The following is a 25,844-nucleotide window of genomic DNA, read 5'->3' as shown; positions in this document are numbered from 1 at the left end:
ACAGTGCAAATTAAAATAAATGAATACAAATTGAACCACTTGATCATATAAGGAACATAAAAGTTGAAACATGGTAGAATCTCCTTCGTCCTGTTTCTGTCTTTTCTTTAGTCTTTGGTTTTATTTATTTGCTTATTTATTTTGTTTGTTCTTTAACTTTCCCTGTTTTCTTCTCTCGTTCATTGTGTTTACTTTCTTATTGGCTTTGTTTTGTTCTCTCATTTGTTCTCTTTCTTAAGTGACTAGCATTTCTTTTCCTTCTCTTTTTCTTCTTTCATTTTCAGCTTTCTTTCTTCCTGCCTTCCTTTTATCTATTTATGTCTTGTCATACTGATTTTAGCTGTGCGTTGTCGAATACCTATGGTGTACGACACTAATACTTAAAGTGAGCTTTGAGTTGGCCTGTTGCCACTGGGTGGCTTTCTTCTAGGATTCACAATGCAAGCCAGACCCAATGGCTTTGCCAGTGGTTGTTTTATTGTTCATGGGATTGCATGTTTCTTCTTGCTTTCTCTCTGTGCACTGCTCACCCCCTTCCTCTCCCTGTTGCTCCCATCAACATGCTTGCCAGTTACTTCCTCCACCCTTCCCACTCTGATTTTTTTTTTTGCCGCTTCTCTATTATATATATATATTTTAAGTTTCCCCTGCCTCTTCCTCTCTACATTGCTCCTCAGTTTGGTGGTATTTACTTGCACGAGCCCTCACACCCTCACCAACTCCACCCCTGCACCCCCGTCCCGTTGCATTGTTTTAAAAATATTTTCTCTTTTTTGGAGGATAGGTGCAATTTTTCGAAAGGCCACGCCTTGGTATATCATTTTTTGACATTTACTGGTCCAAGATGGGCTACGGCCATCTTGGAACGGTATATAAAAAAAATGGCCCCCGCGGTGTCATGATATGTATGTGTGCATATGTGTTGAAGCATACTCGCATATACATCATCACACTAGGACCGCCGAAGCAAGTTAACATATACATATGCTCATGCGTGATGACGCAATGTCATATACAATGTGCTTTCTAATGCTGTTCAGCACATCAGCAAATAACATTGGATAAAGCAAAAGTCAAGACCTATTGTCTAGGCCAAAGTTTTTTTTTCATGTGCACATTTTTTCCCTCTCGCTTCCTTTTTCATTTTTTTTCACAGTATTTCTGTCTTTTTCTCTGTACATTACTATTTGTTTATTTCCTTAGTCATATCGTTTTGCCTTTTTTTTCCCATTATGGTTTTTTTCATCCTCTTATTTTTTCTGGATACTTATCAGAAACTTCCATTCCACCTTCCCTTCTTTTCTCGAATGCTCTCTTTCGCTGTTGTTCTCCCATCCCATTATTTGTCGTTTTTTCCCAACACTCCCCACAGCTACTAACGAGTCATGCAGAGGTCTCACTAATCCGCCAGTATCTCCCCTCTCACTGCCCTAGTGAAGCGCGCTGGGATTGGTCAGTCTGATAGCATCTCTGCTGGCGGAACTCCCGGTACCTGCTCCCCCCGGGGGCTCCCTCACTCCCGAGATCCGCTTTTAATCAGCATTTAGGCTTCTACAGACGAAACTACTGGGAGCGCGAGCGCGGTGGGCTCGCCTGACCCCTGCTCTGGCAGCACAGCACATTATAATGTACATTGTAAAGTCCTTTATTGGCAGCACTAATCAGGAACGGGTGGTCCGGCTGTGATGGAGGCTGGAGACCGCCCCCCTCCACGTCACCAGGATGTGGCATGCAGAACTGGCTACAACACACCAGACGTGAACCCCCACGCTGGCCACTGCTCTGCATATGTGGCATGCAGGACTGGCTACTGTGAACCAGATGTGGCTTCCGAAATGGCTACTACTCTGCAGAAGTGGTCCCAGAACTGGCTCCTACACTTGAGATGTGGCCTGCAGAACTGGCTACTGCTTGCATATGTGGCTTGCAGAACTGGCTACAACAAACCAGATGTGGCCCCCAAACTGGACTCTACTCTGCAGATGTGGTGCCAGAACTGGCCACTACACTTGAGATGTGGCCTAGAGAACTGGCTACTACACTGAAAATGTGGCCCGACTTTCTGATTCTCAACCAGGCTAAAGTAGACATATAACTTGCTATTGACACATTAAACAAACATAATGAAGATAGCACGCTGCTAGTAAATGTCAATACAACTTTGGGAGGTATTAGATTAAAACAAAGCTCCGATGAAAGATAACAAGTCTAACCATCTCGCAGACAACAAGCTATACCTACCGAGGTGTATGGTTTTTAGACACTGGCAAGCCAAGCCTCCAGATAAATCATACATTAAAGACGTCCGCTGGGGTCATTTTAGACCTCTCTAAATTAGACTGTCATCTCTTTGGCCCTCCATCTGAAGGAAGCTAGAGTTACACAGGCCTAGCTAATACCAACACTCTCATATGGCCAAAGAGTCTATCCAGGTAAGTGCAATGCTCTGCTTACAGGAGACTAATCCAACTCCCAAAATACACCCGCTGTTCATTGCTCCCCATTGAATTTGGTCTAACTAAGCAAGATCTCAAATCCAAGGCGTCCTTTCTTTAAAATTATTATTCTGTACAACAAGCCACATCGGGCATTCGGAAGACTGCCCTGCAAGAAGTTTACTCCGAGACAGACAATCCTTGGTCACAGTATCTCAAGCAGGTCACCATAGACTTAAAAGTGGAGGCAGATACCCTAGCCGCTGCCTTGATACGGTCCTTAGGGTTAAAAGCTATCCTGATGACACAGGTCAGTTGTCTCTCGAGGCAAGCAGACCTCAACTGGGTCCTGGCCTGCAGTTACACCACACCAATTGCAAAATCTTATGAAGGACCGGGATTGCAACCCTACTTGAAAGACTCAAAATCCTCCACGCAAGAGTGATGGTCTTACGGATCACCGAATTCTGCTCCAGCTGGGGATCGACTTGGTCCTTGTAGATTTTGCAACTACAAGACAAAGACTATGCTGCATCTACGTTACTGCTCCACAGAATTTCTTCCTGCACAACGCAATTTACTGAAGCCAATGTTTTTAAAATCTTGGATTTTCACCTCCAAGGACGCTTGGAACTTTGGTGTGACAACTGATATTCCGATGATCTTGGCCTGTTTCGCAAGTTTATGGATTTAATTTTCACTTCCATTATTCGGCGAGCGCAAGCCGCTGGCTCATCTTGATCAATGTCACAGCCACTCTCAGTATTATATGTTTCTTTCTTTCATGCCTTTCCTTGCTTTTAAACAAAACTTGATCTCACCATGTGACACTGGGATTTCCATCACATGTTTTATTAAGTAATTGACATCCTGTACAATGAGATTGTTTGTTCGTGATTGTATTATTTTTTATGCATATATCCCAATTTTAACTAATTGATACATTAAAGATTGTCATTGGCTACTACACTCAGCGGTGTGACCTGAAAAAGTGGCTACCACAGTGGGGATGTGCCCTGCAGAACTGGGTTTTACACGCCACCTGTGACCCCAGAACTGGCTACTACACTCGAAGAGTGGCCTTCAAAGCAAGATACGTGCCCCCATCGTGACCGCCCCCAACTGGCACATCCTCCATATTTTACTCCCAGAATGGGAACAAACTCAGTGTTCTAGCTAAGGGGTGGCAGGGGGAAGGGGAACGGGCGGCCCGCCCTAGGCGGCACTGTTTTTGGGAGCGGCAGAGTAGGTGAGCGAGTTGCGTCTGACGACTACCACAATCCCCCCCCCCGTCCCCGATTAAAAGTCGTCTGTCGGCCCCTCTACCCCTGGAAGTGTCGTCTGCCGGCCACCACCCCCTAACCCCCACCCTCCCCTGCACCGGGCAGCAAGCTTAGGGTCTGCCCTGGGTTGCAGTAGGTCTAGCTACACCACTGAACAAAGTACACAATTAGAGGTCTACAAAGAAGACAAAACTATGCAAGTAATTTTCTGCAAGTCATCAGGGCTGGGACAGAGACACAAATATGTGTCACACACTTGCCTAAATCCTACTGCATCCTCAAAATGCAGGGTCCACCAACCACGGTAGCTTCTTGCACTTACCGCCTCCACAACCTCAACAAAACCCCAATCCCAGCAAATAAAATGTTCTTAATGTGCTAAAGATGTTCTCTTTAGCCGTCTAAGCGCATATGGCTCATGGAGCTGAGCCAGAGCCGGGTCTATAGATTGAGGTGGGAATATAAGCACGCACTTGCGTGTATTTAAATATAATGCTTTGAAGACCTCAAACTTTGTCCTTGCCTCCCCTGGTTATTATTCTTTTTTTGTAGGTGTCCTTTTAATTTCCTGTTGGCTTTTCTCTTCTCCCGCTCTGTTTTTCCAGCTTGTGACAGCCAGTCAGTGCTGTCGGGCATCTCTCTAGACACCTTTCCCAGACGTCGCAAGGCCCCCTCCACTTCCCTCGCTTTTTAAATGTCTCGACCGCCTAGCAATAATTCCAGCCTCCCTGACGAGATAGAAGAGTGTGACCCAGATCTGTTTGGTCAGCGTTGAACTAAATGTAGCGAGGGGGAAAATAGTTATTATTATTTTTTTTTAATCTATATATCTCAATTAGGAAGCAGTTGTGTAGACCCTGCTGGGAGCAGGGTCCACTGATGCACTAACCTAGATTTCTCCTTGTGTCTCTGTGTTTTTCAGTCTGTGACAGCTAGATAATGCCATCGGGCATCTCGCTAGACACCTTCAACAGCCATAGCAAGCCCCATCCATTTACTCTCTTTTCAAATGCTCCAGGCTGCCCCAAAACAATTCCGTACACGCCAACACACCCGATTAAGGAGGGAGAATCACGATTTTAAAGTCAAAAATTGCTTTCTTGTGACTCTAACACACAAAATTGCCTCTGTTTTAATGTTAGTCAATGGGGAAAATAAATTCCCCATGTTTTTCTATCACTACCACCCTCTTTCCTGTTTCAGAATGTTGGCATGTAAACAATTCCAGTCTCCCCAACTAGATGGAAAAGGGTGATTTGTAGCCCAGATCCGTTTGGTCAGCTTGAAACCAAAAAATAGCAGGGGACATGGTCAAAAAATAGCAGGGGATTTGGGCGGAGGGATTTCAATTTTCCATGTGTGTCTGCACATCTGCATATCTACTTGTTTGTCTGTCTGTCTATTTATCAATTACGAAGTAGTGGTGTAGCACATGCTGGTGCAAAGTCCATGAAAGTAACTGACACTGGATCTTTTATTCTAGTTTGCCATGTTCTTCCACCAGTGACGGATTATCATTAACATCAGGCATCTCTTTGGACACCTGTGTAAGGCCCCCTCCTGTCTTCCCTCCATTTTCAAATATCTCATCTACATATCAACAAAACCAACTACCTCTCAACAGAGTAGGCAGGAGAGAACTGACCAATTCTGCGACCTTGAACCGATCGGTCAGCCTCAAGTTGAAGATGGGGCGGGGGTGGCGGAGGGCGAATTACTAATTTCTTCTTTTTTTTGTATAGGACTGTTAGATCCCCATGTGTTTGACGGGGCGCCCTGGACTGCAGCAGCCATGTTCTCTTTTGGGAAAGCTGTGGAGTAATAATCTCATGGTGCAAAGCAGGAAGCTGGCGAGAGCTGGGGGTGGGGATGCCGCAAGGAAAGAGAAGCATGCAAGCGCTTGACCCACTTTGAGGCTGGGCATGGCGAGTGCGCCTGATCTAATGAGGCACAGGCCCGTGATGGCCGTCGGAGGCAATCAGTAGTGAGGGCCGTTGCCCGCCTGGCGAGCTGCACGCGATCTTCTCTCTCTCCATGGCGCGGGCACAGTTGTACCCCCGGGGTACGAGCGCATGCGCATCACAGTCCTCTTCTCTACTAAGCAATTTTTAAGGGTCACTACTCATTTTTAGGGTCATTCTAGTCCAATTTTCACTTCCGAGTCTGCCATTTAATTCATGTGTTTCTGTTTTTCCTCAACTGTTCTTATTGAATGTGCTTTGACGGCATTCACTGGCTGTGCGGCACTACAAACAGCCAACGGTATGAAACAGCTGTTTCAAAGCTCTTTGCATCTCGAAGGGAAAGGATGTAGGCTGGAAGGTTAAAGCACATGCAACTGGGGTGGTCTGCAAACCTGAAGGCCACAGGCTCAGATTTTGGGTAGGGTTTGACTGAGACCTAGTACTGAGGGGTGAGAATTATTAACACTGTTTACTCTGAAGATCTTATTGGTATGTTATTAGGGTGACTAGGTTTTCAAAAATAAAAACCTCAACAGTCATAGAAGTAGGACTAAGTGGTGGCACTGACCACGGGTGTTGAAGGACTACTTGCTATATTCCACAATCCTATTCTATTAAAATCAAATATGTCTAAGAAAAACTAAAAATACCAGCATTACTTAGTTCCATGTAAAAAAAAAAAATGGAGAGTGGATACCTCAAGTTGTATACCTGGCACATGTGTGCAGTTAATTCATCCCGGTTTTCTCTGCATTCTATTATTATTATTATTATTATGCGTTCTTATATAGCGTTCGATTACCCGTAGGCATCTCGGCGCTTGCCTTGGGAACCCGTCCTGGCTTTTTCCCTGCGAGATACCCATACTGGGCATCCCCATGGTGAAAGCCAGGCATCCCGCCGTGGGGGGCCGTAGTGGAGATTAAGCAGCTAATGCCCAGAGCTGCAGAGTGTGAACCCGTGATTCGAGTAGGCACTGAAACGAGAATTATCGAGTCCGTGGATATTTGGGCTCAAGACCCTCTAGGACGTATGTTCCTGTATTTATGATGATATATCGAGGCTACACGTACCAGAGGCAAATGAAAGAAGAAAAGACTAGATAAGCTTCAGTTTGTTTATATGAAGGGTAGAAAATGTGGCACTCTCGGCCAGAGCTGCTGACTTTGGAACTGGAGAACCAGGTTCAAGTATCAGTGTCGGCTCAACATCCTATGATTCTTGGCAAATCACCTAATTTCTTCACGCTCAACATCCTATGATTCTGGGCAAATCACCTAATTTCTCCACGCTCATCCTATGATTCTGGGCAAATCACTTAATTTCTCCATGCTCAACATCCTATGACTCTGGGCAAATAACCTAATTTCACCATGCTCAACATCCTATGATTCTGGGCAAATAACCTAATTTCTTCACGCTCAACATCCTATGATTCTAGGCAAATCACCTAATTTCTCCACGCTCATCCTATGATTCTGGGCAAATCACTTAATTTCTCCATGCTCAACATCCTATGATTCTGGGCAAACAACCTAATTTCACCATGCTCAACATCCTATGATTCTGGGCAAATCACCTAATTTCTTCACGCTCAACATCCTGTGATTACACGCAAATCACATAATCTTCCTGTGCCAAAAAAAATCAAATGAATGTGCCCTTGTGTAAGGCAACTGATGCTCATCTCAAGCGTCCAATACCTTCGGGACGAGTTAGTGTCTTATAAAACTGCAAAACAAAAGGATGGGGTAGCAAAAGGTTGCGACGCAATGTCCATACATAGAGCCATGACGGGCATTATTTGGAAACCTCAGTGTGAATCAAAAAGAACATATTTGGGGCTTTTTTCCCAATTTGCATATGAAGAATTGTGAACACCTCTGTTCGGTGACACCTGTCAGAAGAAAGCCCTCCCTCCCGCGTGCTGCGAGGAGTCCCTGGGGCGGGCTGGGATCCCAGACACTGAATGATGGACTCGTCTGACACTCCTCTGACACTGATCTCTGCATGTGAAAACATACTGTACTGTGTGAATGAGGCGGGCGGCAATGCAGGCGACTCTAAAGAATGGAACGTCTGTCCGCGGTGTCATGGGAGGGCTGGTGGCAAAGCCAGCCTGCAGAACATGTCACTGTATCTACATGTTCATCTGGCCCTCTCCCAAAAACCGAGACATGTTTTTAAATTAGTGGGAAGTGCTGGGACAGTCCTTGAAAAACTGGGATTGTCTGGCATAGGCATTGAAAGTAGGGATGCAGGGGGTGCTGCAGCACCCCAAAAATAACCATGATGGAGTTCAGAAGGTGAACGAGGAATAAAGAGGTCTTTAAATTTTGTTTTTATCTTGTCACATTTGGTGTGTGGTTTCACTTTTCTTTCTATGACTTCCAAGTTAGAGAATTGTGTAAAGTGAACTGTGTGACAGGAAGTGTGAAAGGAAAGGCTGTAGGATGTCAAATACATTTTTTTCTAACACAATAACATTTAAATACCTGTAAATAACTACAACTTATTGAAGATATATCAGCAGTTAGGAAAGTACAAATGAAGCACATTGTTTGTAATTCTGAAGAATAATGGAAACCAAGATCTTAACAGGATCAAAAGAAATCAATGCACTTCATTTGGTGATTCTCAAATTATAACTATTTGTTTTTTGTGCTACATAGTTTAATAAGGAAAACAATATGTCTGCAAATGTAGTGGCCACTTCAATGGAAAATGTGTTGTCCGTAAATGAGTGCGTTACCACACCACGCTTCAGCGATATATGTAACAGTCTAGATCCTTTGCTACACTTGTTCTTAGTTTGACACTTGATTGTTCACAATCCCTATGAGTTCAGTGATGAAACATTGATGGCAGCATTCACACTCTGAAAATTGTTTCCACACCACTGTTGTCCTGGTGAAACCAAGACGTCTGGTCACCCTATATGCGGTGTAGGAGACAGACAGACAGCCAGAAGCTCACACTCACTCACTCACACACTCACACACACATCCACTCACTCACTTACATACATCCACTCACCCAATCTTTTTTTAGGAGAGATTTTGTGATAATTGCTACCACTGTAGGAGTGTGTGTTGCAGGAGGGCGACAAGTCCTTTCTACCATTGTTATTCCACTCTATTATGTTTTTTAGGCCACCCTCGCTTTGTGAATAAGGATGTTTACTTGGGGAAAGGGTTAACGTTTCGCCATCAGGTTCTCCCATGCACCTTGCGGTCTGTGTGGCAGGCACGAGTCCTCCCATTAATGGCTTTCCTCTGTTCTTGTCTCCCTGCAGCAACCTCGGACGGCACGAAGGAAGGGCTGGAGAACATAAAGGGTGGAGCCTGCCTCTCCAAGGGGATGAAAGTGACGCTGAAAGTGGGACAACGTAAGTTACCTTTCTTCTTCTATAATGTGAAAAAAGTCCAAGGAATCTGAAAGCTAGAGGAACTCTGCCTTATTTATTAGCTCAAGGAGCCCCGAGCAACACTTGTGGTCTTTGGCAACTTCCTTTATCTGAATGAGCTTCCCTCAGATGTCTGAACAATCTCTTGAAGCCAAAAATGCCATGCACCTGTTCTACCGTTAACCAAACAGGAAGTAAGGAGAGTCCCTGTTTGGTGCCATTTTGAGAAGCACTTGCAGTGCATTGTGGGTATTCTGTGATTGCCCGCCACTGTTCAAATTTGCAATACTGGTTTCTCATTGTGAAAATGCTGGTCCAGCCTGAACTTTCTATTGAAATGCACCTTCGCTAGTTGAAGGCTTTGAAGGGTGGCGGAGTCAAACGTTCCACAGAGATTTCTTCAAAGGTGCCGATGTGCTGAAGCAAGGTTGCCACCGAGTAACTCTGGACACCATTTGTGCCCATTGGACAACCATTGTGGGCCTCACATCTGCAGCCCAAGTGACGTCACAGAATGCTCACAGTGCAAGGGCTCTTCAACATGTCGCCTAGTGGTAGATCTTTCCGTTGCCTGTTTCGAGAGTTTTAAAGTAAAAGATATGTATTTGCAGAGGTGCATTTGTCATTTTCTTCATGAGTCCCGTAGTAGTTACAACACATCATTGTGGTATAAATGTAGCTATATTGCTGGTATATTCCGTCCTGCGCTGACAGTTAAAAAAATAATAATAATTAACCAAAAAGATTTTGAGTAACCTTCAGCATTTTATTTTTTACTTTTGGGGGTTGAATTATTTATTATTTGTGTTGTCTTTTATGTTTTCATGCAAATTCTTCCGTTATGGCACTGTAGTTTTGAAGGTTACTTATTTCACCTTCTTGCACGCATGGGCCTTGGGTTGATAGTAAACACTGTAGTACACCTCAGAAGAATGGACCCTTGTGGCCAGGTATGATGGAGTATTAGCCGTGGCTAAGTCCTGCATATGCTTTTCCAGCTAATGCTGAACTCTGACCTTTAGCATTATTCTTGGCAAACCAAGCTGTTCACTTAGACTATGCTGAGGTTTCTGTACACCAAGAATGACGGTTTGGGGCTGGCGGAGAGGACATAGAGTGGTCTTTCCAAGTAAACTGGCCATTCAGACACCAGCAAGTCAAGTCACAACATTTGGGTGCGAGTGTTGCTTACACATTCACTTTTGGCCCATCTATAGGGCCCATGACTGGAGTCGGATCTCAGCCTGGAGTAGGGTTGCCACCTGGCCAGTTTCCTACTGGCACTACCGGTATTTTAATGTCCCGACCAGTACAAAAAAATATGCAAAATCACCAAAAGCCAGCATTTTTAGCATTCATCCATACACACTTCAAATATAAATACAAAACACTTTTTAAGGTGTCCTAGAGCTGCTATAATGTTCCCCGACTAATAATTGTAGTAAACAAAGACAGAAAAGTAACGCTACAAATGAATTCAGACGACTTTGTTTAAAGTCCAAGTAAGTACCATGTCCAGGCCTTTGCAAAGTCTTAAGAGAACAATAAATGCCTGTTATGCTTTTCCTGGAACGGTGGGAACCCTACCTGGGAACTATAACTATTTTTTTTCAAATCACTCACTTTGGTGCAAACCACTTGGATTCCCCTCCTGGAGATGCTCAACCCTTTTCTCTACAGGTTTTTCTTCCCAGACACGGGAGAAGATTACTCTACAATTTTAATTTGGTCCACAAGTTTGTGGTTCCTGACTATTCACTGATCGAGGGCAGGGCACGCCTTAGCGTGTGTGCACCACCAAGGTCAATTTTTGGTCCTGACGAAAACCGACTATTGCAAGATGGTTGAAACATGTAGACCTGTATTTTAAACACATAACACACGTCTCTATTTTAATACACTATACTTCTTCAAGCACCAAAGTCTACTTAATTAGAGTTGGTGTATCACTTGTTTTTATAGGGAGTTCAACCACTCAGGAATAAAGTCCATGAGTGAGTAGCGTTGACCCCTTTTTAATATCACTCACTGTATTTTTAGCACTGCACATATAATAAAGAAAAAAAATACCGCTCCACTGTCGTCAGGTGTCGAAGCACACCCTGTTGGCACTCGGCCTTTGGGGTGGGACCCCGATGATGAAGCATGTCACCAACTAGGTTGGTGAGTGAGGGATCTCAGACAGATTGTATTTTAATTACGTTTTATTCTATTTAAATAACAAATTTGGTATTAGACTGGAATGCTCTAGAACATACCAACAGAGATCGCACTTATATATTAAGAAATGTTAAACACATTAGTCGACTCTTTTTAAATGTATTGTTGTGGTTTTAACTAACTGAAACAATAAAAGTTTTCTACATTCTTTTAGATTCTTTTTAGAGTGAGGGATCTTCTAAAAGGGTTATCCTTACCCTTTAAATTTTTGGACTCACCATTTCCTACTGCAGAAGATTTCTTTGCAGAAGAACCCAAGGGGGCACTCCTCCATTCTGTTGTTTAAAGTATTAACTAAGGGACCAGGAGTTCCCTCTCTACACATATGTAGAATACCCTTTCTCTCTCTGTTTGTTTGCAGGATGCTCAGTCCTTGGCATAGGGTGAGGGTTCTGTGCCAAGATGGCCGCCGCCCGCAGGTGCAGAGGGATCCGGCGGGAGGGGAGGCGCGCGCCCGCCGCCGAGCGAGACGTGAGCGACGCCACCAATAATGCGATGAAAGTGTCTTAATAAACATTTCCTGAACTGGTTCGACACACGCCACGGCTTCTATTAGACATCCTAATTGGTTCGAGGCGGGGGGCGGCGGGGGGAGCGCGGCTGCCATGTCTCGGCTGAGCCCAGGGCTTCGGAGACTGAACACTTCAATTTCCTTTGTTCTTTCCAGTCATATTTCAGGATTTCAGTCGTTTTCGTCCCCTCCAATGATGTCATCGTCGTGTTCTTGGAGAGCAGTGAGTGTGACAATGTGCAGTGGCGTACACAGTGCGCACAGCTCGGCCAGTGCACCTCAGTCCTGACACACAGCCCCCCTCTATTCCAATACCGCTATGCACACACAGCTCAGCCGGTGCACCTCAGTCCTGACACACAGCCCCCCTCTATTCCAATACCGCTATGCACACACAGCTCAGCCGGTGCACCTCAGTCCTGACACACAGCCCCCCTTTATTCCAATACCGCTTTGCACAAACAGCTCAGCCGGTGCACCTCAGTTGTGACGCACAGCCCCCCTCTATTCCAATACCGCTATGCCCACACAGCTCAGCCGGTGCACCTCAGTCGTGACACACAGCCCCCCTCTATTCCAATACCGCTATGCCCACACAGCTCAGCCGGTGCACCTCAGTCGTGACACACAGCCCCCCTCTATTCCAATACCGCTATGCACACACAGCTCAGCCGGTGCACTTCAGTCGTGACACACAGCCCCCCTCTATTCCAATACCGCTATGCCCACACAGCTCAGCCGGTGCACCTCAGTTGTGACACACAGCCCCCCCTCTATTCCAATACCGCTATGCCCACACAGCTCAGCCGGTGCACCTCAGCCGTGACACACAGCCCCCCTCTATTCCAATACCGCTATGCACACACAGCTCAGCCGGTGCACCTCAGTCGTGACACACAGCCCCCCCTCTATTCCAATACCGCTATGCCCACACAGCTCAGCCGGTGCACCTCAGTCGTGACACACAGCCCCCCTCTATTCCAATACCGCTATGACCACACAGCTTACCCGGGTGCACCTCAGTCGTGACACACAGCCCCCCTCTATTCCAATACCGCTATGCCCACACAGCTCAGCAGGTGCACCTCAGTCCTGACACACAGCCCCCCTCTATTCCAATACCGCTATGCCCACACAGCTCAGCCGGTGCACCTCAGTCCTGACACACAGCTCCCCTCTATTCCAATACCGCTATCCCCACACAGCTCAGCCTGTGCACCTCAGTCGTCTCAGTCGTGACACACAGCCCCCCTCTATTCCAATACCGCTATGCACACACAGCTCAGCCGGTGCACCTCAGTCGTGACACACAGCCCCCCCTCTATTCCAAAACCGCTATGCCCACACAGCTCAGCCGGTGCACCTCAGTCGTGACACACAGCCCCCCTCTATTCCAATACCGCTATGACCACACAGCTTACACGGGTGCACCTCAGTCGTGACACACAGCCCCCCCTCTATTCCAATACCGCTATGACCACACAGCTTACACGGGTGCACCTCAGTCGTGACACACAGCCCCCCTCTATTCCAATACCGCTATCCCCACACAGGTCAGCCAGTGCACCTCAGTCGTCTCAGTCTTGACACACAGCCCCCCCCCATCTATTCCAATACCGCTATGCCCACACAGCTCAGCCGTGGCACCTCAGTCGTGACACACAGCCCCCCTCTATTCCAATACCGCTATGCACACACAGCTCAGCCGGTGCACCTCAGTCGTGACACACAGCCCCACCTCTATTCCAATACCGCTATCCCCACACAGCTCAGCCGGTGCACCTCAGTCGTCTCAGTCGTGACGCACAGCCCCCCTCTATTCCAATACCGCTATGCACACACAGCTCAGTCGGTGCACCTCAGTCGTGACACACAGCCCCCCTCTATTCCAATACCGCTATCCCCACACAGCTCAGCCTGTGCACCTCAGTCGTCTCAGTCGTGACACACAGCCCCCCTCTATTCCAATACCGCTATGCACACACAGCTCAGCCGGTGCACTTCAGTCCTGACACACAGCCCCCCCTGTATTCCAATACCGCTATGCCCACACAGCTCAGCCGGTGCACCTCAGTCCTGACACACAGCCCCCCTCTATTCCAATACCGCTATCCCCACACAGCTCAGCCAGTGCACCTCAGTCGTCTCAGTCTTGACACACAGCCCCCCCCCCATCTATTCCAATACCGCTATGCCCACACAGCTCAGCCGTGGCACCTCAGTCGTGACACACAGCCCTCCCTCTATTCCAACACCACTATGCCCACACAGCTCAGCCGTGGCACCTCAGTCGTGACACACAGCCCCCCTCTATTCCAATACCGCTATGCACACACAGCTCAGCCGGTGCACTTCAGTCGTGACACACAGCCCTCCCTCTATTCCAATACCGCTATGCCCACACTGCTCAGCCGGTTCACCTCAGTCGTGACACACAGCCCCCCTCTATTCCAATACCACTATGCACACACAGCTCAGCCGGTGCACCTCAGCTGTGATACACAGCCCCCCTCTATTCCAATACCGCTATCCCCACACAGCTCAGCCGGTGCACCTCTGTCCTGACACACAGCCCCCCTCTATTCCAATACCGCTATGCACACACAGCTCAGCCGGTGCACCTCAGTCGTGACACACAGCCCCCCTCTATTCCAATACCGCTATGCCCACACAGCTCAGCCGGTGCACCTCTGTCCTGACACACAGCCCCCCTCTATTCCAATACCGCTATGCACACACAGCTCAGCCGGTGCACCTCAGTCGTGACACACAGCCCCCCTCTATTCCAATACCGCTATGCCCACACAGCTCAGCCGGTGCACCTCAGTCGTGACACACAGCCCCCCTCTATTCCAATACCGCTATGCCCACACAGCTCAGCCGGTGCACCTCAGTCCTGACACACAGCCCCCCTCTATTCCAATACCGCTATCCACACATAACTCAGCCGGTGCACCTCTCTCCACTCCTGCTATCCGCCACAGCCCTGCCAGTGCACCTCAGTCATGAGTGACCCACAGCCCCCATGCTACCCTGGTACTGCTATCCTCAGACAGCTGTGCTAATGCGCCTCACAGCTGGCCCCCAGGTACCGGAACCTACACACAGTTCTCCAAATGCACCTCAATCTTGACTTTACCCAAATGTGGTCTTAATGCGTGCAAATCTGCAGTCCCAGAACGTACAGCTTTCTGCAACATGTGTTTTCTTAGCAAGGTGAGAGAGCTCAAGCTGAGCGCTTACTCAAGGCGCTTGGAGGGATCTCCAGTTGACTGCTAACCCTGCACTGTAGCAGAGGGCTCTAACTGGAAGCTGATCCAACAGTCTGGGGCACATCTCCAGGTGACTGCTAACCCATCTCTCTGGTAGAGATCTCATTCAGACAGCTAATTAGGACACCCAAGTGAATTCTGAGTGCTAACTCAAGGCGCTAGGAGAGATCAACAGTTGACTGCTACCCAAGCACTGTGGAAGAGGTCTCCAACTGGCAGGTAATCCAACAGTCTGGGACAGTGGTTGTTAACCTGTGATCTGCAGACCTCTAGGGGTCCATGGCATCTCCTAAGGAGGGGTCTGCAACTTTTGGGAAAGTTACGTAATAGTATCAGATTTAATAAAGTGCACATACATTTAAAAAAAGCAAACTTGAAATCTGAACACTTTAAAACGCTCTGGAAACAGCTGATTCGTTGTTATGGTCCAACAAAGAGTGAGCACCCGTTAGGAGCAAAGAAGTCCACATTATACACTAGAACCTAACATATTGCTTCACCTTTTGGAAATAAAACTTACATTTTGAAAGGCTCCAAACTCCCCATTAAATTTAATAATATTAATTTTTGCATATTTTGTTTGTGAATTAAATGTTTCATAGTTTGTGAATTTGTATGATTTGCTTGTTTCTATATTTGCTGTGTATTGTTTCAAATTTTAAATCCTATAAATTGTTCATGTGGACCCCCGGCTTCCACTGATAATATTGTATGGGTCCATTGAAGTCGAAAAGTTAAGATCCGCTGGTCTAGGAGGTATCTTCAGCTCACTGTTAACCTATCACTCTAGTATAGATCACTTCACGCCAGCTAAGCAGGAAATCTAGGTGAAATCTCTGTCACTGCTACTTCTGCGCAGTTGGAGATATCTCACGCTGAATGTTACCCAAGTGCTTTATGATTGAACTCAGTCCGGCAGCTAATCCAGCAATCCCAGGTGACTGCACTTTAGAAGAGATGTCCATTTGACTGCTAATCCGGACCCCTGGGAGACATCTCCAGTTGACTTCTAACCCACTGCTTTAGGTGAGGTCTGGAACTGGCTGGAAGCTAATCTAAAAATCTAGGGGAACTCTCCGAGTCATTGCTACCCCGGCACTCGAAGAGAGATATCCAGCGGACTGCTGTGGTGGTGCTTTGGGTGAGATCTCAGATTGACAGCTAGTCCAGCAATCTAGCAGAGAGCTTCAACTGGCTTCTTAGCCAGCAGTCTAAACGAGACTTATCCAGTGCTCTCTGAGATTTTGGGATGACTCCTAAAACAGCGCCACACGAGAAATCTCCGGCTGTTCGATAACCTGGAGCTCAAGAAGAGATATTCTTCTGGCGGATAACTCTACACTCTCTGATAAATCTTCTACGGGCCTCAAACACAGCGCTCTAAGAAGAGTTGATGTAAACCTAGCCTTTTACTCGAGATGTCAAGATGACTGCTAAAAAGCACTCTAGAAGACATCACCATGGGACCACTAAGCAGCATCTAAGGAAGATCCTTAGATGATGGCAAAAGTAAATTTCCAACAAAGTGCCAAAACAGCTCTCAAGGGAGATCTCCTGATGTTTGTGTGAGCCTGATCAAAGGTCACGGGCCTTTCGCGGAATCTCATTGGTCAATCTTTTGGGCCCTTTGTCTCATGTTCCGCCAATCTCACGTGTGAGGGCTTATGTCACCCATTGCCCCACAGGCAGGCTGCATGGACCTTTGTGCAGAACACCGCCCTGTTTGCTCAGATAATAAGCCAATGGAAGGGGGTGCGGCGAGTAAATGTTTACACATGGCTGGTCCTACCTTGTGCTGCTTTCTGTGTTTGGTCACCTTGCTCTCCTGCACTCTTCGCTGGAAATGACATTTCTTTTTATGCGTGGACGGAGCAAGAGGAGGACTGCAGGGTCTCACCTTTCCTGTATGAGCCCACCTGTAGGGTCAGATGTGTAGACGTGAGGTTGACAGCAGGTCTCCTCCCCCAGCTCGCCTGAGTTTAGCAAACACACATTGTACATGGACCCCAATGTTACTTTCCGCATCCAACTGGGACGATCCTCTCATTTTGTTAAATGGCTCTTGATCTCATCATGGCCCACTCAATGTTGGTGCCACCTAGAGAATGACAAGTGAATGATGGGAGTCAGCTAGGGAATGACTGGTGAATGTAGAGAGTCACATTAGGAATTACTAGTCAATGCTGGGAGTCAGCTAGAGAATGGCTGGTCAATGTAGGGTCGCATTAGGAATCACTAGTCAATGCTGGGAGTCAGCTAGGGAATGGCTCGTGAATGTAGAGAGTCACATTAGGAATTACTAGTCAATGCTGGGAGTCAGCTAGAGAATGGCTGGTCAATGTAGGGTCGCATTAGGAATTACTAGTCAATGCTGGGAGTCAGCTAGAGAATGGCTGGTCAATGTAGGGTCGCATTAGGAATCACTAGTCAATGCTGGGAGTCAGCTAGGGAATGGCTCGTGAATGTAGAGAGTCACATTAGGAATTACTAGTCAATGCTGGGAGTCAGCTAGAGAATGGCTGGTCAATGTAGAGTCACTTCAGGAATTACTAGTCAGTGCTGGGAGTCAGCCAGGGAATGGCTGGTCAATGTAGGGTCACATTAGGAATTACTAGTCAATGCTGGGAGTCAGCTAGAGAATGGCTGGTCAATGTAGGGTCGCATTAGGAATCACTAGTCAATGCTGGGAGTCAGCTAGGGAATGGCTCGTGAATGTAGAGAGTCACATTAGGAATGACTAGTCAATGCTGGGAGTCAGCCAGGGAATGGCTGGTCAATGTAGGGTCACATTAGGAATTACTAGTCAATGCTGGGAGTCAGCTAGAGAATGGCTGGTCAATGTAGGGTCGCATTAGGAATCACTAGTCAATGCTGGGAGTCAGCTAGGGAATGGCTCGTGAATGTAGAGAGTCACATTAGGAATTACTAGTCAATGCTGGGAGTCAGCTAGAGAATGGCTGGTCAATGTAGGGTCGCATTAGGAATTACTAGTCAGTGCTGGGAGTCAGCTAGAGAATGGCTGGTCAATGTAGGGTCGCATTAGGAATTACTAGTCAGTGCTGGGAGTCGGCTAGGGAATGGCTCGTGAATGTAGAGAGTCACGTTAGGAATTACTAGTCAATGCTGGGAGTCAGCCAGGGAATGGCTGGTCAATGTAGGGTCACATTAGGAATTACTAGTCAATGCTGGGAGTCAGCTAGGGAATGGCTGGTCAATGTAGAGTCACTTCAGGAATTACTAGTCAATGCTGGGAGTCAGCTAGGGAATGGCTGGTCAATGTAGGGTCACATTAGGAATTACTAGTCAATGCTGGGAGTCAGCTAGGGAATAGCTGGTCAATGTAGGGTCACATTAGGAATTACTAGTCAATGCTGGGAGTCAGCTAGGGAATGGCTGGTCAATGTAGAGTCACTTCAGGAATTACTAGTCAATGCTGGGAGTCAGCTAGGGAATGGCTGGTCAATGTAGGGTCACATTAGGAATTACTAGTCAATGCTGGGAGTCAGCTAGAGAATGGCTGGTCAATGTAGGGTCACATTAGGAATTACTAGTCAATGCTGGGAGTCAGCTAGGGAATGGCTGGTCAATGTAGGGTCACATTAGGAATTACTAGTCAATGCTGGGAGTCAGCTAGGGAATGGCTGGTCAATGTAGGGTCACATTAGGAATTACTAGTCAATGCTGGGAGTCAGCTAGGGAATGGCTGGTCAATGTAGAGTCACTTCAGGAATTACTAGTCAATGCTGGGAGTCAGCTAGGGAATGGCTCGTGAATGTAGAGAGTCACGTTAGGAATTACTAGTCAATGCTGGGAGTCAGCCAGGGAATGGCTGGTCAATGTAGGGTCACATTAGGAATTACTAGTCAATGCTGGGAGTCAGCTAGGGAATAGCTGGTCAATGTAGAGTCACTTCAGGAATTACTAGTCAATGCTGGGAGTCAGCTAGGGAATGGCTGGTCAATGTCGAGTCACTTCAGGAATTACTAGTCAATGCTGGGAGTCAGCTAGGGAATGGCTGGTCAATGTAGGGTCACATTAGGAATTACTAGTCAGTGCTGGCAGTCGGCTAGGGAATGGCTGGTGAGTGTTGAGAGTCACATTAGGAATGACTAGTCAATGCTGGGAGTCAGCCAGGGAATGGCTGGTCAATGTAGAGTCACTTCAGGAATTACTAGTCAATGCTGGGAGTCAGCTAGGGAATGGCTGGTCAATGTAGGGTCACATTAGGAATTACTAGTCAATGCTGGGAGTCAGCTAGGGAATGGCTGGTCAATGTAGAGTCACTTCAGGAATTACTAGTCAATGCTGGGAGTCAGCTAGGGAATGGCTGGTCAATGTAGGGTCACATTAGGAATTACTAGTCAGTGCTGGCAGTCGGCTAGGGAATGGCTGGTGAGTGTTGAGAGTCACATTAGGAATGACTAGTCAATGCTGGGAGTCAGCTAGAGAATGGCTGGTCAATGTAGAGTCACTTCAGGAATTACTAGTCAATGCTGGGAGTCAGCTAGGGAATGGCTGGTCAATGTAGGGTCACATTAGGAATTACTAGTCAATGCTGGGAGTCAGCTAGGGAATGGCTGGTCAATGTAGAGTCACTTCAGGAATTACTAGTCAATGCTGGGAGTCAGCTAGGGAATGGCTGGTCAATGTAGGGTCACATTAGGAATTACTAGTCAGTGCTGGCAGTCGGCTAGGGAATGGCTGGTGAGTGTTGAGAGTCACATTAGGAATGACTAGTCAATGCTGGGAGTCAGCTAGGGAATGGCTGGTCAATGTAGAGTCACTTCAGGAATTACTAGTCAATGCTGGGAGTCAGCTAGGGAATGGCTGGTCAATGTAGGGTCACATTAGGAATTACTAGTCAATGCTGGGAGTCAGCTAGGGAATGGCTGGTCAATGTAGAGTCACTTCAGGAATTACTAGTCAATGCTGGGAGTCAGCTAGGGAATGGCTGGTCAATGTAGGGTCACATTAGGAATTACTAGTCAATGCTGGGAGTCAGCTAGGGAATGGCTGGTCAATGTAGAGTCACTTCAGGAATTACTAGTCAATGCTGGGAGTCAGCTAGGGAATGGCTGGTCAATGTAGGGTCACATTAGGAATCACTAGTCAATGCTGGGAGTCAGCTAGGGAATGGCTCGTGAATGTAGGGTCACATTAGGAATTACTAGTCAATGCTGGGAGTCAGCTAGGGAATGGCTGGTCAATGTAGAGTCACTTCAGGAATTACTAGTCAATGCTGGGAGTCAGCTAGGGAATGGCTGGTCAATGTAGGGTCACATTAGGAATTACTAGTCAATGCTGGGAGTCAGCTAGGGAATGGCTGGTCAATGTAGAGTCACTTCAGGAATTACTAGTCAATGCTGGGAGTCAGCTAGGGAATGGCTGGTCAATGTAGGGTCACATTAGGAATTACTAGTCAATGCTGGGAGTCAGCTAGGGAATGGCTGGTCAATGTAGAGTCACTTCAGGAATTACTAGTCAATGCTGGGAGTCAGCTAGGGAATGGCTGGTCAATGTAGGGTCACATTAGGAATTACTAGTCAATGCTGGGAGTCAGCTAGGGAATGGCTGGTGAGTGTAGAGAGTCACATTAGGAATGACTAGTCAATGCTGGGAGTCAGCCAGGGAATGGCTGGTCAATATAGGGTCGCATTAGGAATCACTAGTCAATGCTGGGAGTCAGCTAGAGAATGGCTGGTCAATGTAGGGTCACATTAGGAATTACTAGTCAATGCTGGGAGTCAGCTAGAGAATGGCTGGTCAATGTAGGGTCACATTAGGAATTACTAGTCAATGCTGGGAGTCAGCTAGGGAATGGCTGGTCAATGTAGAGTCACTTCAGGAATTACTAGTCAATGCTGGGAGTCAGCTAGGGAATGGCTGGTCAATGTAGGGTCACATTAGGAATTACTAGTCACTGCTGGGAGTGAGTTAGGGAATGGCTGGTGAGTGTAGAGAGTCACATTAGGAATGACTAGTCAATGCTGGGAGTCAGCCAGGGAATGGCTGGTCAATATAGGGTCGCATTAGGAATCACTAGTCAATGCTGGGAGTCAGCTAGAGAATGGCTGGTCAATGTAGGGTCACATTAGGAATTACTAGTCAATGCTGGGAGTCAGCTAGGGAATGGCTGGTCAATGTAGAGTCACTTCAGGAATTACTAGTCAATGCTGGGAGTCAGCTAGGGAATGGCTGGTCAATGTAGGGTCACATTAGAAATTACTAGTCAATGCTGGGAGTCAGCCAGGGAATGGCTGGTCAATATAGGGTCACATTAGGAATCACTAGTCAATGCTGGGAGTCAGCTAGGGAATGGCTGGTCAATGTAGGGTCACATTAGGAATTACTAGTCAATGCTGGGAGTCAGCTAGAGAATGGCTGGTCAATGTAGGGTCACATTAGGAATTACTAGTCAATGCTGGGAGTCAGCTAGAGAATGGCTGGTCAATGTAGGGTCACATTAGGAATTACTAGTCAATGCTGGGAGTCAGCTAGGGAATGGCTGGTCAATGTAGAGTCACTTCAGGAATTACTAGTCAATGCTGAGAGTCAGCTAGGGAATGGCTGGTCAATGTAGGATCACATTAGGAATTACTAGTCAGTGCTGGCAGTCGGCTAGGGAATGGCTGGTGAGTGTAGAGAGTCACATTAGGAATGACTAGTCAATGCTGGGAGTCAGCCAGGGAATGGCTGGTCAATATAGGGTCGCATTAGGAATCACTAGTCAATGCTGGGAGTCAGCTAGAGAATGGCTGGTCAATGTAGGGTCACATTAGGAATTACTAGTCAATGCTGGGAGTCAGCTAGGGAATGGCTGGTCAATGTAGGGTCACATTAGGAATTACTAGTCAATGCTTGGAGTCAGCTAGGGAATGGCTGGTCAATGTAGAGTCACTTCAGGAATTACTAGTCAATGCTGGGAGTCAGCTAGGGAATGGCTGGTCAATGTAGGGTCACATTAGGAATTACTAGTCAGTGCTGGGAGTGAGTTAGGGAATGGCTGGTGAGTGTAGAGAGTCACATTAGGAATGACTAGTCAATGCTGGGAGTCAGCCAGGGAATGGCTGGTCAATATAGGGTCGCATTAGGAATCACTAGTCAATGCTGGGAGTCAGCTAGAGAATGGCTGGTCAATGTAGGGTCACATTAGGAATTACTAGTCAATGCTGGGAGTCAGCTAGGGAATGGCTGGTCAATGTAGAGTCACTTCAGGAATTACTAGTCAATGCTGGGAGTCAGCTAGGGAATGGCTGGTCAATGTAGGGTCACATTAGAAATTACTAGTCAATCCTGGGAGTCAGCCAGGGAATGGCTGGTCAATATAGGGTCACATTAGGAATCACTAGTCAATGCTGGGAGTCAGCTAGGGAATGGCTGGTCAATGTAGGGTCACATTAGGAATTACTAGTCAATGCTGGGAGCCAGCTAGGGAATGGCTGGTCAATGTAGGGTCACATTAGGAATTACTAGTCAATGCTGGGAGTCAGCTAGGGAATGGCTGGTCAATGTAGGGTCACATTAGGAATTACTAGTCAATGCTGGGAGCCAGCTAGGGAATGGCTGGTGAATGTAGAGAGTCACGTTAGGAATTACTAGTCAATGCTGGGAGCCAGCTAGGGAATGGCTGGTGAATGTAGAGAGTCACGTTAGGAATTACTAGTCAATGCTGGGAGCCAGCTAGGGAATGGCTGGTCAATATAGGGTCACATTAGGAATCACTAGTCAATGCTGGGAGTCAGCTAGGGAATGGCTGGTCAATGTAGGGTCACATTAGGAATTACTAGTCAATGCTGGGAGTCAGCTAGGGAATGGCTGGTCAATGTAGAGTCACTTCAGGAATTACTAGTCAATGCTGGGAGTCAGCTAGGGAATGGCTGGTCAATGTAGAGTCACTTCAGGAATTACTAGTGAATGCTGGGAGTCAGCCAGGGAATGGCTGGTCAATATAGGGTCACATTAGGAATCACTAGTCAATGCTGGGAGTCAGCTAGGGAATGGCTGGTCGATGTAGGGTCACATTAGGAATTACTAGTCAATGCTGGGAGTCAGCTAGGGAATGGCTGGCCAATGTAGAGTCACTTCAGGAATTACTAGTCAATGCTGGGAGTCAGCTAGGGAATGGCTGGTGAATGTAGGGTCACTTCAGGAATTACTAGACAATGCTGGCAGTCGGCTAGGGAATGGCTGGTGAATGTAGAGAGTCATGTTAGGAATTACTAGTCAATGCTGGGAGCTAAGTAGGGATTGGGTAGTTAATGTAAATGCTACAGACAAATGCACAATTGAATGTTAAAGTTACCTATAGAGGTGGCTATTCAACACTGTCTACTGTTAATGTTGCTTATTCATGGGCATTCAGTGTCTAGAGCAGCTAGGTATGGGTTCTCAGTAATGTTCTCTTTAGACACTAATCAATGGTGGGGTTGGATGGCTGTTCAACGCGTGTTACCCAGGGATGCTCTACTCCATGTTAACATGTTTCAGGATGTCCATTCCCTGTTAACAGAACCTAGGGATGCGTTGGTCAAAGTTCAAGTCAACTCAACAATTTAATTTCGATTTCACACAAGGATGCGCTGTTGAATGATACCTCACCTAGAGATGACCCTTAAATGTTTATGTTGTTTGGACATAGCCTCTCAATGTTAATTTCACCCTTGAGAGAAGTGTTTACGTCTACTTAAAATGCCTGCGTAGAGTTTTCCTAGCAATGCGGTATGGAATGTTAACGCTCTTTACAAGTAAACCTCTATCTGCAGCCTCTCTGGTGCCCATTTCTGGAGTTGAAACTCATAATTCTGTTATGATTTATCAAACAATCCCATCACCTGGGTGTCAGGGATCTATATAAATACATCTCTGTTACATGGTGCATGCTATTTGTGATGATTTTATGTTTTTACTGGCGTTCAGGAGCAGCCCCCTGACTGCTTGAGCTTTATATGAACAAATATAATACATAATGTCCCACAAATTGATGCTGAGAGAACATTTCTATGTAATTTTCGTTTTTTTTGCCAAACACACACATCTCTTTCACGCAAAGGAAGAAATAAGCTTATAATACAGTCAAAGATAGAAACATTTAAAAGTAACAGCAAGTTGCCATAGCATATATAAAACGAATTTTCAACTGGCATTGAGTAAATAAAACGCGCTTCTTCTGTTTTCTTAAAAATGCAATAGTATTGTGTGCTAAGCCAGAGGACAGCTATGGAACATAGTATTGTTCAATAGAAACCTATTCACATGTTGTGGTATCAGGCAGCCTGGCAACAAATCTACCCGGGATGAGATGGTTTTATCGTATGAAAGGGTTTGTCACCTCTTGCTTCTTGCTGCCCCAGGCAAATGTCTTGGTATGCCAAGTTCTAGATCTGGTTCTATAAGTGAACCATTTTCTAAAGGCCAAATCCCTTTGTCCCCCGCCCCCTTAGTCTCCTTACTAAAAGAGCACGATCCATTGGGTAGAAGATAGGTGCAACACAACTAGTGGCCAACCTGCACCCTCCTATGGAAAACCTGGTGCACCATCCTAGAAGCCGAGAAGTGCGCTTTCTGTCCCAGGTCTGGGTCTAAAACACAACTGAAGGGCCGAAAAGCAGTTATCACCTATAAGTTTGTATTTTGATCATAAGGATTTTTGTCCAAAACCGTTGAAGGAACTGGCAGGTCAGCGATTAATATGTAAGTAGTCAGTGCTGTAGGGATCAGAAAGGCTAATTTCCAAAAATGGGTGCACTAGAACTTCTTAATAGGTAAGGGATGACTCCCCCCACTCACTGTGTAAAGCAGAAGGCAGATAGCAGGACCTACAACGGGAGCAAACTGCCTAAGCATCCATGCAGGAGCTAAATGAGAAGGGCCGTCTGTGAGTTTCAGTGATCCAGGATCCCTTCTTTTGATTCAACAGGGATTGGTTGTAGTGAAAATCAAAAAAAGGTTGTGACAAATGACTTGGTAGAAAGGGAGCTCATGTGTCTTTTTAAAAAATTCACAAACAATATATTTAGATCCTTGCAAAGTTGGAGGCATAGGTTGGATTTCCTCATAGCAGTGGGATATGCTCTTTGTATTCAATGCTGATGTCACCTGAGGACGCGTTAATCAATTACATGACTTATAACTGTGTAATTCAATGTTTATGCTGTCTAAGGATGTCGTCTAGGAATGCCTTATCAATGTTTATTTTGTTTAAAGATAATTTGTCCATGCTAATGTTGTCTAGGAAAGTCTATTCAATGTTGATTAGGCGTGTGCCACATGACATCATTTTTTGTGAACTTATGCGAAATTTCATGTAAATTATGCAAAGTGTCACAAAATGTGGTTTGCCGTTATCTTGTGTGAAATGTTCATCCCTTCATTTATTCATCCCTTTTACACACCAAACCTCATTTTCATTCTACAAATGATCTTTCTAGCCATTTTTCCATATTTCCAATCACACAGTCATTCTCAAAACCAATCATATTTTAAATCCTCCAACAATCCTTACAGCCAGCCAACTTTGCAAGACGTCAACAGCTTTGCAGCCATGTTTCCAATTATTCAACCACCTTTCCAGCTAACCACATTTGCATTCATCTAACCATCCTTACAGTAAGACATCTTTCTAACCAGCCATGTATCGAACTTTCCATCAAGCCATTTTCTAGTCAACCATCTTTCTACAAAACCAACAAATTTCCAACTACTCCTTTTTCAGCCAACATTTATATAACTAACATATTGTATAACACATCAACCA

The 25,844-nt window shown here is 46.2% G+C and overlaps 1 protein-coding gene across 2 annotated transcripts in view; it reads left to right on the top strand.

Moving 5' to 3' along the window:
- Positions 1–25,844, top strand: part of EFNB3 (ephrin B3) — a 417,083-nt gene that overhangs the window by 367,670 nt on the left and 23,569 nt on the right. For both annotated transcript variants that reach the window (XM_078671092.1, XM_078671091.1), the window contains exon 3: positions 8,978–9,070. In XM_078671092.1, coding sequence (XP_078527218.1) covers positions 8,978–9,070 — 93 coding nt within the window. The remainder of the gene's footprint in view (positions 1–8,977; positions 9,071–25,844) is intronic.

The sequence above is a fragment of the Lissotriton helveticus genome, chromosome 12 (genome assembly GCF_964261635.1).
Source record: "Lissotriton helveticus chromosome 12, aLisHel1.1, whole genome shotgun sequence".
In the NCBI taxonomy this organism is placed as follows: Eukaryota; Metazoa; Chordata; class Amphibia; order Caudata; family Salamandridae; genus Lissotriton; species Lissotriton helveticus.
The sequence above is the reverse complement of the archived record's forward strand: the minus strand, read 5'-3'. Positions and strand labels throughout refer to the sequence as shown.